At 37.9% G+C, this 18,268-nt stretch overlaps 1 protein-coding gene across 1 annotated transcript; it reads left to right on the forward strand.

Annotated features, from left to right (window-relative positions):
• Nucleotides 1-58: 58 nt before the first annotated feature.
• On the forward strand, nucleotides 59-17,260 carry anln2 (anillin, actin binding protein 2). The gene is made up of 23 exons (XM_055174701.2): nucleotides 59-202; nucleotides 635-712; nucleotides 895-1,080; nucleotides 1,210-1,296; nucleotides 1,385-1,557; nucleotides 2,483-2,575; nucleotides 2,682-2,762; nucleotides 2,971-3,094; nucleotides 3,700-4,229; nucleotides 8,025-8,119; nucleotides 8,320-8,443; nucleotides 9,047-9,182; nucleotides 9,267-9,431; nucleotides 9,515-9,641; nucleotides 10,285-10,333; nucleotides 10,471-10,536; nucleotides 10,612-10,644; nucleotides 10,748-10,769; nucleotides 10,855-10,964; nucleotides 13,455-13,541; nucleotides 13,800-13,907; nucleotides 14,015-14,151; nucleotides 15,566-17,260. Exons 2-23 carry the CDS (start codon nucleotides 655-657, stop codon nucleotides 15,726-15,728), a joined length of 2,754 nt encoding a protein of 917 aa, XP_055030676.2. The 5' UTR covers nucleotides 59-202; nucleotides 635-654; the 3' UTR covers nucleotides 15,729-17,260.
• Nucleotides 17,261-18,268: the final 1,008 nt, after the last annotated feature.

An 18,268-nucleotide genomic window follows, 5' to 3' on the forward strand; every position in this document is an offset into this window, starting at 1 on the left:
CACATCAATGTAATTTGTAAAAAGTGTTTATTCAAAAAATCTTAATATATCGCCATCAGGCCACTAGAGGGCCCTCAGCGCTGACTTGAGGTACTGATTTGCGCATGCGCGTAGCGCCCGCGGAAATTCAAACTCTCGAGCGCTGTTGACAGGCAGAGACGTTTGAAAACTGCACAAACTTTCACACGGTTATTTTACTGAGGTAAGATCAAAACTTATTTTAGGATAAAACGATGAAGGTTATTTGTTTACATATATTATGGTTTTCACTTGTTTGCCTTTGGGACAAGGTTAGATTTCGTGGTTTGGTTCGCCCCTTAGTGCTAGTTAGCTGCACTTTGGCCTCACGATGTCGCGATGTGTTTATATAAAACCAATAACAGCAATTATTTGGATTAGCAGTCTCATATTATATATCTCATAAAACCATACTTGATAGTTTATTAAAATAAGAACGAATGATATTTAGGCTGTCGTTTGTATTTCACACAGGTTTGTGAAATACAGGACGTAGTATGAACGTTTTATATATAAGTTAGTACTGTATGTAAACAAATAAATCACACTGAGCCTAGTTTTTCTTTGAAAATTATGTAAAATATAAACTTTTTTAAATCAGTTTTCTGTCTTTCAGGTGAAAAGATTTATGAAAAGATGGAAAATCAGAAGAGACCGAGAGATCCACTGGAGGAAAACGCCTCAGCCTCTACTGGTAAAACTGTCTTACCTGTCAGTCATCTTATACTATAGGGTTGTGCCTCCAAATCCAGTTATGTAACCTGTTCAAGTTACCTGCCTAGATGTTATCATTATCAGAGATTTATTGCAGTGTCGTTGCTGACTCATGGTTCTTCTCAAAGAGGAATTATGACATGAGCTATGGCTTTTTTCCAGAACTGGAAAATGTGTTAAAGAAAAGGCGCCTAGCAACAGGAGAAGAAAACCTGGACCCTACGAAATCCCCCGCCAGGACCCGCTTGAGATTGGCAGAGCTGGAAGTGAAACCGGACACCCCAGCCATAGTCTCCATACGGTCCAGGGTCCAACAGCTTAGCCAGAGACGAGAGAGTGACAATTCAGGTCCCACTTAATGTCAAACCTCAAACATACACTATTTTAATGCTTATAATTTTTTTGAATTGTACACATGCTTTGCCATGCCCTCTGAAATATTTAACCCTTTAACTTTGCTTTTTTTTGTCTGTCCAGGTGGAACCAGTCTGATCCAGCGCTGCTTGTCTGACCCTGGATCTGAGGGCTTCACTCGCTCTATAGCCACAGATATCTGTCATATCGGTCAGCTGCTACTTTTAATTTATAATTTATTAAAAATTATGCTTATTAAATGAGGAGCTGTTTCTAAACCTGTGTATTTTTCCAAAAGGTGAGGGAGAGTTTAGCTCCCGCCAACAGCGCTTTAAACCTCCAACACCCCTGAACAGTCCAAGTCGCTCCACTCCCAGCGGGCGCAATCTTTCTAGATTTGTGCATGGCATCCAAGAGCGGCTTAACACTGCAGTTACACCCAGCAGTAAAGAGGCCTCCCGTATCCGCCAGGTATATTTCTTTAGATCCTATTGGGTGATTCTCACGAAATCCAGATTTAGAAGGTGTCCAGCAGCATCAGAATTTTAAAAAAGCCGTTGAAGCCAATTGTTTTGCACATATAAGATTAAGGTCTGAACTTACTATAACCATTATTTTTAGAGGATTTAAAAAAATATTTCCTATAGAATTATTTACATTTTTTAGTTTATCATTATCAAAAATGATCATTACCGTAACATGATATCACATTAAATATATGCATTAACAAACTCGTGTTTCGGTAATGAGAACTAAACAGATGTCTAGGTACTATGACAAACAAAATTTTAACTTTTATCCAGAGAGAAAAAACAAGAACTGCTTACCTGGTAGCCATCTTGAGTGTCACAGTCAATTATGTCCCATCCAACATTTTATTTTTGAAATGTTAGTTCCTTGAGGGCTTAAACAATGATTGAAATTGTTGTGGAGGATGAGAAAATTGGTCTTGGACACATTTATATTCCTTATTATTGTCTCTACTTACCAATGATCACTAAATACCACGTTTCTTTACTGTAAATGTTTATAGTATAACATGCACTGAAGCTTTTATTTTTTAGATTTTTTTGATTATAAATATTTCCAATGTCAAAGAACCCAAATCCAGTCATGGACACGTTGCTGTAATGACAATTTTCCCCTTAAATGTGGAAAAAACAACAAAATTGGTCTGTATGATGTCATTTGAAATCATGTGCAAAATTGTACATGAAGAGATGTTTGTATGCTTCTTGTTTTGATACTCTTACTTTGCATTTCCTTTTTTTATCAAAATGTTTTATGACACCTCATAAATCTAATTTCGCGAGAATCACCCTATTAGCTATTTGCTGCTTTTTAGTAAAAACGTTTTGTGTTTATTTCGAGTAACATAACGGTGTCTGTTGTGCAGGCTCGTGTGGATGAGTTACGTACCTTAAAGGTTCAGCCCGTGTCAGAGAACATGTGGTTGAAGAGAAGTCTATCTGATTCATCTCTCACTGAGGTAAGCCAATCAGGTTAAGAGTTTATAAAGGTGACCACCATGAGGTGTGTTTTTGAGCAATTTAGAGCTTTAGTAGATCAAATGCAAAGTATCCCCATCTTCTCAGAGGGGCTCGCCAGCGACAACCTCACCCTGGATGCACAGGAAAACTCGAAAACTCCAATGGCCTTCGTTACAGCCCGGGAGTGTGAGCATTTAGGCAATTTGTTAAAGTGTATATATGTGGTCTCTGTTGTCTTTCCACCGTTTGCTTCAAGGTTCACCTTAAATTTGCTTGTGATCACTGGGACTTGACTTCAAAAGGGATTTAATTTGCACAGACCCATTCACTTAGGAAGAATTATGGCTTTTTTGTAGAAAGAAACAGATCAAGTTTTATCTTGATTTATTTTCAGGAAGAGCTCAAGGAATCAGAATTCAGCTCCTGTGAGGTTGACCGTCAGGTGTTGGAGGGAAGTCTGAACACAACGCCACCATGTACTGAGGAGATTCCCCACCTTGAACTTAGTTCATCTGGAGGTGAATGTGCTTTCTGAAATATTTTGGATTTAACATAACCATAGTAAGTGTATAGATCAACAAATGTTTTTAAGGGTCCAGATTTAAGTTTTAAATAATTTTTTTTAAAGGAATATTTCCCTTTCAAAAAAAAATCTGATAATTTGCTCATCCCCATGTTATTCGACATGTTTTTGTCTTTGTTCAGTCGAGAAGAAATACATTTTTTTTAGGAAAAAATTCCAGGATTTTCTCTATATACTGGACCTTTACCGTTTCAATGCAGTTTAAAGCTTCAAAGGGCTTGAAACAATTCCAACTAAGACATAAGGGTCTTATCTAGGGAAACGATCGTCATTTTCAGCCCAAAAAAAAATTATGTACTTTTAAACTACAACTTCTCGTCTTATGTTGCATACACACCAAACGCAAAGCATCGCGTTCCTCGCTCTAGATCAGGGATGGGCAACTTTGGTCCTGCAGAGTTTAGCTACAACTTGCCTCAGCACACCTGCCTAAAAGTTTCTAGATTACTCACAGGATTTAAAAATCATAAAAAGTGGAATAATCCTTTAATGTAAACTTGTGTACCCTGATAATACATTTGAAACTGATCTCAATTTTAGATCCTTCGACTATGAGCACTTCTGCTCTGATTGACAAGATGTTTGAGGATGTCTTGCAACATGCAGATGAAGAAGATGAAAAGAAGGAAGAGGAAGAATATGAAAAAAATGAAGAGGAAGAAGAGAAGAATAATAGAAATTCATCAGGATCTGAGAGGGAAGATGAAGACACAGTCGAATTAAGTCTGTCCTCTGAAGACCATAGTGAGATATGTGAGGAGAATGAAGAAACTCCTGATGGCAGTTCTACGATGGTTGAAGAGAAGCCCCGGCCTGGTGATGGTGGTGATGGAGAGATGGAGCAGAACATAGAGATGGTTAAAGAGAAGCTCCAGCCTGTTGAATGTGGTGATGAAGAGATGGAGCAGAACATAGAGATGGTTGAAGAAAAGCTCCAGCCTGGTGATGGAAAGATGGAGCAGAACATAGAGCGCACCTCCATGAGTGCAGAAGACGACTTTCTGACCCTGCCGCCCAGCTGTATCCTCTCTCCTCTGAGCAAATCTGTGGAGGCTGTTGTCACACCAATGGTATTAATATGACAATCCTTTTACAATTTCATTTTGTTTCATCTTTTATCCAAAGCGACTTACAAATGGGAAACATTGCAATTTATCATAAGGTACTGTGCACACCAAAGTGTTTACGCCACCATATGTTTTCAATTGTTTCCAATTGAAGCGACATGCTTTTCAAAAATGCCAACGATTGCTGGGTTTTATCTGCGCTGAACATTGAAAAATGTTAAACTTTGGGTGAAAGGCTCAGTTCATCAATGTCACTTCTCAGCCATCCAATCATAGCGGTCCATCGTTCAAGCTGGCAGTCGGCATCCACCTGGTGTTTTCAGCTGCGTTTAAATGCTTTGGTGTGCACGACCCCTAACTGTACATTCACACTGCCACCGGTGAGAGCGTCAAAGTGGACGTGGTTTGGCAGCATCCAATCGGAAGGCGGAAAAGGATTCCAGCGAATGCATTTGAGCGTCAGAGTGTCCACTACTCTTTTTCTATAGTGTCATTGGAAGGGCAGCCAGTGCTTTTTTGACGCTCTCACTGGCGGCGGTGTGAATGTACAGTAAAGGTGCTAGAAATGAGGTGTCCCCAGAGTGTGTATGTGAAGTTCTAGTTCAAAGTACCATATAGATAATTTTTTAAAGCATGTTAAAATTGCCGCTTTGTAGGTGTTGGATAGTGTAATTAAGGGGCGGTATTATTAAAAAAGATCACCTTCTGACATCACAAGGGAAGCCAATTTTCAATGACCTGTTTTTTCACATGCTTGCTGAGAAAGGTTTACCAAAACTTAGTTACTGGTTTGTTCTTTTCACATTTTCTAAGTTGATAGAAGCACTGGGGACCCAATTATAGTACTTACACATGGAAAAAGTCAGATTTTCATGATATGTCCCCTTTAAAATTTAGGGTACGGTAGTTCTATTATGGTGAGTAGAAGTACAAAAGCAGAAAAGTAGAAACAGAAAAAACTAAAAGGAAAAAATTAAAATGGATAGAAATACTTTACAGGAAAGGCTTTGATAATCGCGTTTTAAGTGTTAAGCTGAATAGTTTTTTGACCGTAGTAAATAAGATACATGATATTAATCTGGAGTACTTATAGAGTAGTATTACATCTTTTATATCTCCGAAGAGTCTTTAGTTTAATCAGATTTATAAAAGAAATATTAGCTTTACCGATTTTTTCCGAAAACGTACGAAAAAAGAAGGAGGAGGAGTTACTACCGCGGGAGGAGCGAGTACAAGTTGTGCAACACTATACAACACTGTTTAAACTTATGATTCACTACATGTTTGTGTTATTTATATAATATGCACGCGCCTATTTCCAACATAAGACAGAAGTCTAATACCCCATTCACACAGACCTCTGGTCCCAGAAAATACCCGTAAAATTGCCAGACAAGCATCTGTGTGAACAAAAACTCGTTCCGTTGATCTTCTGGGATCGTTGCCGGAAAGAGGACCTAGTAAGATACACGGGTAACCCTCTGTGTGAACAAGAAGCCGCAAGAATGCCATAAAGGGCGTGTCGAAGTGAGGACGCGCGCGTCATCATCACAACGCAAGTTATGGTTCAGCTCCTTACAACGAGAGATAACGTGCATATAAACATTCACCACGAGAAATGTTGCAAACTAGATTGAAGCAGTTATCAGGACGCGCGTGTCATGGCAACATGAAGTTGGTTCAACTCTTTAAAATGAGGGATTTACAACATTCACGACGAGAAATGTCAGCAAACTGGACTGAAGCAGATATCAGGTAAGTTAGATTTTTACTTACTTCGTTGAAACGGAGATCATTCAGCAGCATAAAAGAATATCGCGCCACTTGCTCATTTGAGCCATAATAAACGAAAATACCCGCACGTCATCCCAACAAGATATATCGTCCAGCTCCTCAAAATGCGGGTTTTAAATGCATATAAACAATCACGATGAGAAATGTCTGAAAACTGTATCAAAGCAGAAATCAGGGAGCTCGTCAAATATCCATTCTGAAGCTGAGATCATTCACCAGAATAGAACTGTGCGTTCACGCGCTCCTTTGTAGTCTTATCATAAACAAAAATGCACGCGAGTTGTTTCTGGAGAGAGGAATAATAAATAATATGCAAACTTCAGACACTGCGTAGAAGAGAGGGCGGGACTTTCAACAGGTCACGTGTCTTTCCGGGACCATCAGATGCCGTGTAAACTTGGCAGTGTGAATGAATAAAATAGCAAGCGGTCCCGTAAAATTCCAGGATGCCTGTCCCGTGTATCTTCCGGCAAATCTGTGTGAAAAGGGCTTTACTTACCGCATGCAACTCATGACCCAGTTGGGAAAATCCAGCGCATCAAACAAACACGCAAAACTCAGCTGCTACCCCGGATAATAAACTATATCCATTGTTTCCATAAGGCTGGATGTCTTCTCCTTACATCCAAAAACACACTTCTTGTTGTGCCATTGTTGACTTTTGAAATTAAACAAAGCTGAGTGGCGTGATAAGCTGTTAGCAAGCTCTAGCGTCTCCCGCTGACTGACGGCTGGGCGGGGTTTTCCGGGGGAAGTTTTCCGACGGAAGTCCATATAAAGAAGTGATACGTATCGAAAACCCCTGAAACGTCAGTTAGAACTGTAATCGAAAAAAACTAGCCGAAACTTGTACGAACCCTGGCGAAGTGCATTTGGCACAGAAATACTCTGAAACACGCCCAACTGTTGTTTTGACACTTTGCCTACGTTTAGCATGAGGAAACAACTCTATAACTGTGTTAATAAGTCAGAATGCTTGAAATACCATTAAACCCCCCCTTTAAGTGTTAAGCTGAATAGTTTTTTGACCGTAGTAAATAAGATACATGATATTAATCTGGAGTACCTATAGAGTAGTATTACATCTTTTATATCTCCGAGTATTTAGTTTAATCAGATTTATAAAAGAAATATTAGCTTTACCGATTCTTTCCCGAAAACGTACGAAAAATGAAGAAGGAGGAGTTACTTCCGCAGGAGGAGCGTGTACGAGTCATGCAACACTATACAACACTGACTAGATAACTTATGATTCATTACATTTTCGTGTCATTTATATAATATGCACGCGCCTATTTCCAACGTAAGACAGAAGTCCCACACGCAAAACTCTGCTCCTACCCCGGATAATAAACTATATCCATTGTTTCCATAAGGCTGGCTTTCTTCTCCTTACATCCAAAAACACACTTCTTCTTTCATGCCATTGTTGAGTTTTGAAATTTAACAAAGCTGTCGCGTGATGTGATGTTTAAGTTCTAGTGTCTCCTGCTGATTGACGGGTGGGCGGGGGTTTTCCGGGGGAAGGGCCCATAAAAAGAAGTGATACGTATAGAAACCCCTGAAACGTCAGCTGGACCCATAATCGAAAAAAAAACGTTCCAAAACTTGTACGAATCCTGGCAAAGTGCATTTGGCACAAAAATACTGTGTAACACGCCCAACTGCTTTTTTGACACTTTGCCTACGTTTAGCATGAGGAAACAACTCTATAACTGTGTTAAATAATCAGAATGCATGAAATACCATTGAACCACCTTTTTAATGTTAATAACTTGTCTGTTGTTTTCATAATTTAGCTTTTTTGCATATGAAACCCCAGGCAATGTTTTACATCTGGATTTTTCTCTTGGGAAGATCTCAAATTCAAATATACAAGTTTATATTGATACATGCACCGTTCAGTTACTTTGAACAGTTGGAGATATACAGTATATATATTTGTTTGTAATCTTACATCTTAAATAAATGAAAACTTATCACAGTTTTTAAATATTGCTACAGAAGATTGAAATCGCCGCGGTTGAGCCTTCAGTCCCACCGGTCTCGCCTGATGAAGACGCTCTCCACACAGCTGACCTGGCTCCACCTCTGTACAGGTGCACCTCCCTCAAAATTACTTGAGATGTTTTTTTTTAAATGCTTGTTGTCATTTTGTATTACTGTATTGATAATGTTTAAAACTGTTGGTAATTCATAGTATTTTACGGTATGTGATGTTAATAATAAACATTTTTGTTGTTTTCTTATTACAAACTCATGCCATAATTTATGACAGTAGTTATTTTATGATTGACAGCATCGACGCCTACCGCTTACAGAGAAAGATCCACCCTCCCTCCAACATGACCACTGGGGTTCAGAAGCAGGTTCATGAGAAAATAAGCCCAAAGGAGTCCATCAACATCAAAGAAAGAATTAAGGTTTGTAATGAAGTGTTTAGATGTGACCCTGGACCACATAACCAGTCTTAAGTCTCACAGGTATATGTGTAGCAATAGCCAACAATACACTGAATGAGTCAAAATTGTTTTTTTTAAATGTCATTAGGATATTATGTAAAGATATTTTATAAATATCATACTGTAAATTTATCAAAACTTGAATGGATGCAGTTGCTAAGGACTTCATTTGGATCAATTTAAAGGCGATTTTCTCAATATTTCCAGATCTCAAATTGTTGTATATCTCGGCCCACACACCATACATCAACGGAAAGCTTATTTATTCAGCATTCAGATTACGTAAAAATCTCAATTTAAAAAAATGTACCCTTATAATTGGTTTTGTTGTCCAGAGTCATAGGTAATAGATCTCTGAGAGAGTCAACACCATATTTAATTGAATGAAAATGAGGCTGTTAATGTCATAAATCGGTTATTTTGTTGCGTGTCATCTTTAAAATTGAATGTGTTGCCTATTCTTAATAAGGTTTGGATATGTGCTTGTAGCAAGATTTTTATACATAGCACACAACAAAATACATGCATGCTAGGTTTCTAATGTATTGTATTTGGTATATTAAGGCTTTGAATGAGGAGGCAGCCAAGTTGCATACGGTCATCACGCAGACGCTTCAGGCTCTAGGCTGTTGCAGTGATGAGGAACATGGGAAGGGTTCACTGCAGGAGGCCGAGGCTGAGAAACTTCTTCTCGTTTCTTGTAAGTCTGCTAGAACCCATACAAAGTTCGATGTCACTTTGAGACTACATGTGCTGATTTCATACTCTTACCTATTGTATGCAGGTGAGAAGCGGGCAGCCTTACTGGCAGAGGTCAGCAGGCTGAGAGAGGGTGAGTCTGGAGAGCCGGGCTCCCATAATGCACCTCTCCAGCCCTGCAGGGGCACCGTTAGCATCAGCAGCATTCAGCTGCCTCTCAAAGTGGAGTTTGTGTGCTCTGGTCGTACAGGTACAGTATGAGCATTAAAGAGTACTTATTGTAAAGATAATAGCTAGGTAAATCTTTAAAGCACACTTTTTATCTTTTTTAAGGTCGCCCAACACACTACTTCTTTGTTCTGATTCGTTATGGAGCGTGTAACATTGTGGCCACACCTTTGGCAACAGCAGCAGATGCACAGAATGGAGACACCATCACCTTTCCCACCTCTATCACACTGTGAGTCCAAACAACGTGATGTTTTCTTATTGTGCATTCACACCAGATGTGGTAAAGTCAAAACACGATATTCGCGCTTAAATGGACGCTTGAACATTGTGAGTTTACTCGCTTCATTCGCACATGAAATTAGTCATTCGAGACATTCACGTGGAAATTTGCGTCATGGGAGGGGCTTCTGTGACTACGCTCACTTCCTGTAATCACGTCACTACTAGAGCAAGCTCCTGATTGGTTAACATGGGCGAATATCCACCAAAGTTCAGATTTTTAATCTTGTGGATGCCTATTCGCGTCTTTGCATTGACTTAACATGTAAATCACTTGCGCTTGCCGCGTCTTCCGTGTCTGGTGTGAACGCACAGTTATGCTGATCCTCAACATACCCTTATTTTTTGGGTGGGGTTGTTTTAATATAATAATTTAGTAAAATTTTCAAGTTGGTACCTTTTATGTACCATTTTGGTACAAATACGTACCTTTTGGGAACCTCTAAGGTACCAATATGCACATTTTATGTGCAAAAGTGTACTTTTTGAAAGGGTACCGCCCCAATGATAACTTTTGTACCTTCTTGGAACTTTTATTCTGAGAGTATAGTTTTAATATAATAATTTACTCCGATTTTATTGTTTCTTCCTAGACAAGACATTCGTTCCAATTTTGAGATTGATGTCGAAGTGTACAGTTTGGTAGGTACAGTTGACCAGAAACGGTTAGTAATTTGTCAATAATTTAACAATACTTTGTTTTCTAACTGGTAGGTTCATAACTAGATGTCGCTTGTCTGTGGTGTTATTAAATATTTGTGTATTTCTCTGTATTGTAGTCTAATACTCAGAGTAATACCTGCAGCATTAACACTCAGCAGTTTCGCAGCTCAACAAAGTCAAGGGTATGTACGTTTTGACATTTTGAAACATGAGTCTTTGCTCGCTTATCATTTATAATAAAGTATTTGGTTCTCTAGGTGACGCCCAAGAAGATACTCCACAGCATCACAGTATGTTTTTATTTCATTTTGTGTACAATAATTTTACATTTGTGGAAAAAATAAAGTATTGAGTGTTAATCAACCATGTTTTTTATTTGTTGTCTCTTTTTAGAAATCCAGCCACAGTGTAACACGTAAGTATTTTTAGTATATCTTATGGATCTGTTTAATAAGTCAGTGGTTGGTCCTTTCAAGACGTTTCTCTCTTCTCCGTTATAGCTACTACTTTACCTGGCCTGAGCCTCCAGCGCTCCAGTAACTTTAAATTAGTGGGCTCTCACAAAGTCACACTAAATTCACTGGGACAGAGCAAGTTTCCTCTGGATAAGGTATTGATGCTGAGAAACTTGGGTCATATCAGTTAGGAAGAAAAGTAAGATTGGGGCTGCGTTCAAATACCCACAATTGCGGTCTTTGCACTTGACTACTTACATGACGTGTTATCCCAAGCATGCACGCCCAAAGGGACACACTTAACAAAATGTCAATCCAGGTACTGGCAGCAATTTGCACCAAAGCATATTCTATTTTTATTTAGGCTACTTTTTCTTTAAATAAAATGAACACATAAACACTATGAAATGAACATTTGTTGAACTTAGAAGATTATCTAAACTTTCAGAAGCAGAATTCTTTGCACCTGTAAAAATGTTTTAATTTTGTGCATGCAGCTTTATTAAAGTTTATTGTTTATTCAGTAGCCCCTGAATAAACAACACAATTAATGTTGTTTCTAATTATGTGATAAAAGCAGTGGCAGATTTTTTACAAAATATATAACAATGTTTGCACTAATGAAATGTGCAACACTTTCCGTGTTACTACCAAAATATGCAATATCCATTTATTAACTTGCAAATAAAACATTTCAGTGATTTCACACAAGGTTTTGGCAAAAGTCTCACGGTTTCCATCTAGAACGTGATGCATGATGGGATACGCTTAGACTTGAATACCGCTCCAAAATGTGCGTTAAGGGCAAGTGTGGGTATTTGGACGTAGCTATAGTGGGTATTGGTGCATACTAGGGCTGCACAACATATTGTTTAAGCATTGCGATCTGACTATTGCAGTTTTTTTTTAAGGAAAACTATTTTAGATGCTTTTGTTCAGTGTTACACTATACCTACATGGTTTCAAATGGCAAAGAGAAATTATGGATCTAATAACATTTCACTTTGTATAAGATGTTTCTAAGAAGGTTTTTATAACACGATCTGTTCGCATCTCAGACCTATTCAAGAAATGCAAGGCCGAAGGTAGTTCCTCTCAAACAGAGCTTTTTAAGGCATCTAGTGAAGCATCTAGTATTTATTATATCATACAGCGCAGGCATAAGAAAATAAATAGATAAACCACAATATCAATTTCCACCAATATCGTGCTGCCCTAGTGTGTACCCCATATAACCATTTTAGTAATTATAATTAGCTGTATATACGGGTTAAGCAATATAGGTAGATGACCCTTTTGGATATTTAAGTAAACATGTGTGAGTGTGCATGTACTTTCCTCACCTCTTATTCATTTACACTTTCTTTAGTCAATACACTGTCAAAAATTTGAGCACTTATTATCTCAAGTTAATTTAGTAAAACATTACAAATCCTAAAAAATCTATAGATCAGTTGGCTAAGAGTACAATGGGTGACTGAGGGTCTGTTTTGTGTTTGCACTGTGGTGGGATATAATTGGGTCTCTGTCCTTCTCTCCTATTTTTCTTCACTCAGATGAAATTTGAAGGCAAAATCAGACGACTCCTTGGCGATGAGTTTCAGGAAAAGGTGTCACTCTTTCTCTATGTGGTTTTGTGGGCTTTGTACACTGTGTATTGTTTGTTATTCATTAATTTAGTATTTATTGAGGTTTACAGCTGTTATGCTGTAATTATTATGTCTTTTTTTTTGTACTTTTAAGTCTGGGAAACATTATGGAAATTACAGGGTTCCCACGGGTTCTTGAAATCCTTGAAGTTTTTGGAAATTTACATACATAGATAGAGGTCATTGAAAGTGCTTAAATATATTTCATGCAAGAAGTTTTTTTGGAAAAAATCCATATTATTCCCTGTGTAGTGTAGGATAATATCATAAACGTTCTTGCCTTTTAAGCACACGTGCTAAACTGTTCACTTTAAATGCTTATATCTTCTGTATGCGAATGTTGATTCATACCAAAATGCTTTTTTGCATAGTTGTGTTTAGCAAATCAAAATGTCTCGGGTAACGTATGTAACTGTTGTTCCCTGAGAAGGGAACGAGACGCTGCGTCTCACTTGCCATAATTCCTGCGTCCCTGTAACGCCGTCTTTGGCAATATTTCCGATAGCGATATAATTCCTGGCTCCCGCATCACCCTGTCTTTGTCGTTAAGTCTCACCATTGGTTGAATTTGATATACACATTCAGACGCACTTACCCCTGGAGGCGTCTCCAAAGTGTCACCGCAGTGACGTACCGTGAGTTCCCTCGAAAGGGAACTGTAACAATGTATCTTAAAAGGTAACACAATGTGACCTTGCTCTCACTTGAAAATGTGTCCTCACATTTAGTCCATGAATTTGAGGGTATTGGACCTGGAAAGTCCTTAAAAAAGGTCCTTGAATTTGAAGTTAGCTAAGGTGTGGGAACCCTGAAATTAAGTCATGAAAAATTATTGGAAATTTTAACAAAGACATTTTTCTAGCAATGCTTTGATCTTGGGTAAAGGAAATCAGTCCTTGAAATTGTATTGTATGACATTATAATCCATGAATAGACTTTTAAACAGTTGTGTTTGGTCAGCGTACAGTAATCTGACTCGTTTGTTGTTTGGTGTAGGTTCCTTTTCTTTCTCCTTTAGAGGGACACATCTATCTGAGGCTGCACAGTGAAGGCCACTCCAACGTCCAGCACCAGGGGTTTTTGGTGGGTTGCTGTTTGTGCGCATATGTCTTTGTGCATTTGTGACTCATTCCACGTTTAGCTGGTTTTATTGGTGTCACAGATTACTGTGATCCTGCTTTCATTTGTATATAGGCAAATAGCAATTACATGTTGGGGAAATACATTTGCAAAGCGGTTATTAAAAATTCTTATCCTCAAAGCCGGTGTCACCTAATAACCAAACATGTGTATGTGGTTTTATGGTGTTTGTTCAGTAATATGTTATCTGTCCTTTTGTAGACCATGTTTGAGGATGTAAGTGGTTTCGGAGCCTGGCAAAGGTTGTACTTCTGTCTTGAGGGAGGACACCTGCTGTACTGGAACCATCCTAATGAGATGGGGGACAAGGTGCGTTCTCACAAGAATTTACAAAATCAATAGGCTTGCATCATTGCACAGAATAGCATGTGTACATATCAACCAACCTTTGTGCTCACTATTGTTTTTTTATCTAGCCATCAGATGGCAGTCTCTCTCTCTTTGGCTTCAACAGTGTCAGGCCCGTGGAGAGGGAATGTTGTGCACGGCCACACACATTTGAATTGGTTGAAACAATTGCTGAGGAGCAGCAAGAGAACCAGACCTTAAAGAAGTAATTCATCCATGTGTTTACTTGGAGGCTTTTAGAGTTAAATGTTTAGAAAGCATATTGTACACTCACCTAAAGGATTATTAGGAACACCTGTTCAATTTCTCATTAATGCAATGGTGTGCAGGATGTTTACTTGGACACTTTAGGCCCCTTGGTGCCAATTGGGCATCGTTTAAATGCCAAGGCCAACATGAGCATTGTTTCTGACCATGTCCATCCTTTTATTACCACCATGTACTCTCATGGCTACTTACAGCAAGATAATGCACCATGTCACAAAGCTCAAATCATTTCAAATTGGTTTCTTGAACATGACAATGAGTTCACTGTACTAAAATGGCCCCCACATTCATCAGATCTCAACACAATAGAGCATCTTTGGGATGTGGTGGAATGGGAGCTTTGTGTTCTGGATGTGCATCCCACAAATCTCCATCAACTGCAAGATGCTATCCTATCAATATGGGCCAACATTTCTAAAGAATGCTAACAGCATCTTGTTGAATCAATGCCATGTAGAATTAAGCCAGTTCTGAAGGCGAAAGGGGGGTTAAACACAGTATTAGTATGGTGTTCCTTATAATCCTTTAGGTGAGTGTATATCTTCCACTGTTAAGAGTAACTGGCCCTCACATGTATGGACATAAACATGTATTGTAGTGCTAACCAATGTTCTTTGTTTAACCTTTTAAGATTCACCCACCCTATTGAGTTAAATCTACACTCTTGGAGCTTTCAAACAATATACAGTTTGTCATGATTAGATAAGAATTCATATGCAAACATTGAAGTAAATATAGGCGTCCTGCTGGTGGGACAGTGACATTTAGCAGAAAATAAATGTTTTGAGGCACACTCTCTTCATAAATGAATCAATTACTCTGTTGAAATGTCTATTCTGGAGGCTTACACCTTTCCAACGATATATAGTTTGTAGTGATGGATTAAAATTTACATCAACAATATTAATGCAAACTTAGGTGTCCCGTATTCGGGACGGCCACGCTTAACAGTTTAAAGGGTAGTTTGCAAAAATTTTTAATTCTGTCCCACAGGTTGTTTCAAACTTAATAAAATAATTTTCTTTGTTCTGCTTAATATAAAGGAAGATATTTTGAGGAATGTTTAAACCAAGCATATCTAGGGCATCATTGACTTTCATAGTAAAAGAAAATAATACTATGGAAGTGAATGGTGCCCCGTTTTTCATAATGTCTTTCCTCGCATTAAGCAGAACAAAGAAATTTATACTTAAGGATGAGTAAATGATGACAGAAATTTCATTTTTAGGTGAACTAACCCTTTAGCTTTTAAATGCTCAGTGCTAATGTATTTCTTTAACTGATGTAGCATTTTAACTATTTGCACTGCATTCAAAGTTTTTAATTTAATTTGCATCAATGATCTTTTGCAGATGCTGGTTTTCAGCAGACACGCGAGAAGAAAGGGCAGACTGGATGGAGAAACTGAGTCAAACCATACTGGACTTTCAAACCTGGAACAGGAAACCTGTTTCTAATGACAACCGGGCCAGCACGTCCTGCAACAGCGGGACTTCTCGTGAGAGCATACTGTAAAACCACACAAACCTAAATGCCTTATAATTACTAACACTAAGAAAGTAGATCAGAATAGATCATACGTGGCACTTTCTAATATGAAGATCTTATGAGAATAAACTGAGGAGCAGCCCGATAATGCTCTTTTATTCTCTATTAAGCTTGTTGTTTTAATAATGCATCATAATCTGCTTTATTAAGATGATTTGGTAATATACAGTATATGCATTTTCTACTATAGTGCTGCTCCTAGTAATGCACTGTCTTTTGTTTTAGCTACAATCCTAATCAAACATACCAGAACAAGATAAATAAGGATGAATTCAGATAAATGGGACACTTTTTGAAGTATTTTCAGTGCCTGTAAGTCTCCATATCGACCTTGAAAATTACAGGCAGATATGCTTGATTTGGGTAAATGCTAAACTCTGCAGGACAGTGGCTTTCTAGATGAATGATTGAACGTCCTTGTATTACATTATTAGACACTAGATTAGATTTTTGGTCTGATATTACTTATCATTTCATATCTACATGCAAAATACTACATCGTAAACCAGTTTTTACATTACAACTATTAATGACACTTTAATGATGCGTTAAGGTAAGATGTTGAAAGATAAGCCATGTAGGCTGACTATAGATTTGCATGTTTACGAAGTTATTCTGTTAAGGGGCTGTTTTGAATGTTCATTTATCTGCCTTTTTCAGACATTTATTATTTCACTGTGATTACGTGAAGGTTTTGCATTTAATGCAATAATTTTGAAACGAGGATTTGTTTAAACTTATTCTCGTGTGTAGGGGTTAAATGAATAGTTTACTTCATTATTAGAAAAGCACTACTAGGCTAAAATGTTTTATTTTTATTACTTTTCATTTACTTTGGGAACACTTCATACTGCAGACTTTATCTAGAAGGGAGAATCGTTTTAATTTGTATATACAGTATATGAAATAAGTCATGATAGTATTGCTTAGTCATTTTGGAAGAAGGATTTCATATCTCTCCATGAGTATTGATAATTATATACTTTAAGCAGAAAGGATTTTGGGAGTACCTAGCCATGCATTATATTTGCGGAGTACACTTTCATTGGGAGGCAGTTTGACCAACAGTATTGTGTCACATGATTATGTGTTTTAATGTTGGTTCAAACTCGGATATGATTGTAATCTGGGGTTCTTGGGTGAGAATCTGGAATGTGTAAGTGCCAAAAAAAAAAACACTAGAGAGCTTGTAATTGTATAGCTTTAATATCCATATACTGTAGTAGTTAACAGTGCAAGCGATTTATTTTTCAGTGTGTGTATTGGAGAGTGATGTATGATTGAGCAACCTATTAATGGAGCTTTATTGGAGGCTTCATTAGATTGTATTTGTTTGTCTTCATACTTCATAGAGTTCCCCCTCTCTACATACACTTTGTTTCTATGTGCTGTGTTTGTCCCATATATGTGTTTTTCCCAAGGCTCTCATATTCTATTGCTGTGTTAAACTCTATGAAATATCCTGGTAAAGGTACTATAAAATAAATATGGCTATTAAGGCTTGCGTGTTTTTGTTATTTTCTTTTTTCCAATTGATTTATAAAGCTCATTGCCATTTATAACAATAGATCAGGTTAAAGGACAAGTTTGGTATTTTACACCTAAAGCCTTGTTTTCAGATTGTTTATGATGAAATAGAACGATTTTGACTGAATTTTCGGGTGTTTGTTGTTTCACCTCTCACCTCTACAATGGGTGCATAGTTGCACTGGAACAATCCTTCCTAAAATGCATTAAACTTTCGTTTACAAAGACGTGAAACTCACCGAGTGGTCAGAGGTGTTCACTGATATGCTTACATAAAAATCGCTGCAAAAGATGTTTTCCAACAGGTGTTTTACCGTTCGTTGTAAACTTGTGGACCTATTTTTCCACACGCGTATATTCTTCCGTTGAGAGCTTGAATAATAGACACTCCAGCCCAGTTGGTGGCGATAATCCACCTTTGCCAATTGCAAGAACACAAACAAGGTTCCCGGCTCGGAGTAATACCGTACCTCACAGCACATCTAATACAAGTCAATGGAGTTGGACAAAATTACAATAAAACCTGTATGGAGGCATCTTTTGCGGCGATTTTTTGTGTGAGCATACCAGTGAACACCCCTGACCACTCGGTGAGTTTCACGTCTTTGCAAACAAAAGTTTAATGCATTTTAGGAAGGATTGTTCCTGTGCACCTATGCAGAGGTGGGAGGTGATAGAACAAACACCCGAAAATTCTCGGGCCAGCATCATATGTCCAAATTTCAGTCAAAACTGTTTTATTTCATCAGAAACAATCTGAAAACAGGGCTTTAAGTGTGGAGTACCGAACTTGTCTTTTAATGTTATTCAACTGTATTGTTCTTCAAAAGTAGCACAGACATGCTAGTTTATACAGCATGTTAAACTAATATAATTACACTTTAAATTGGTAACAATAAATGTGTAAGTATATTGCGGAACTATGAAACCACATACAGCGGGGAAAATAAGTATTTGACATCTTCACTTTATTTATTATG

The sequence above is a fragment of the Misgurnus anguillicaudatus genome, chromosome 15, assembly GCF_027580225.2.
Source record: "Misgurnus anguillicaudatus chromosome 15, ASM2758022v2, whole genome shotgun sequence".
Classification (NCBI taxonomy): Eukaryota; Metazoa; Chordata; class Actinopteri; order Cypriniformes; family Cobitidae; genus Misgurnus; species Misgurnus anguillicaudatus.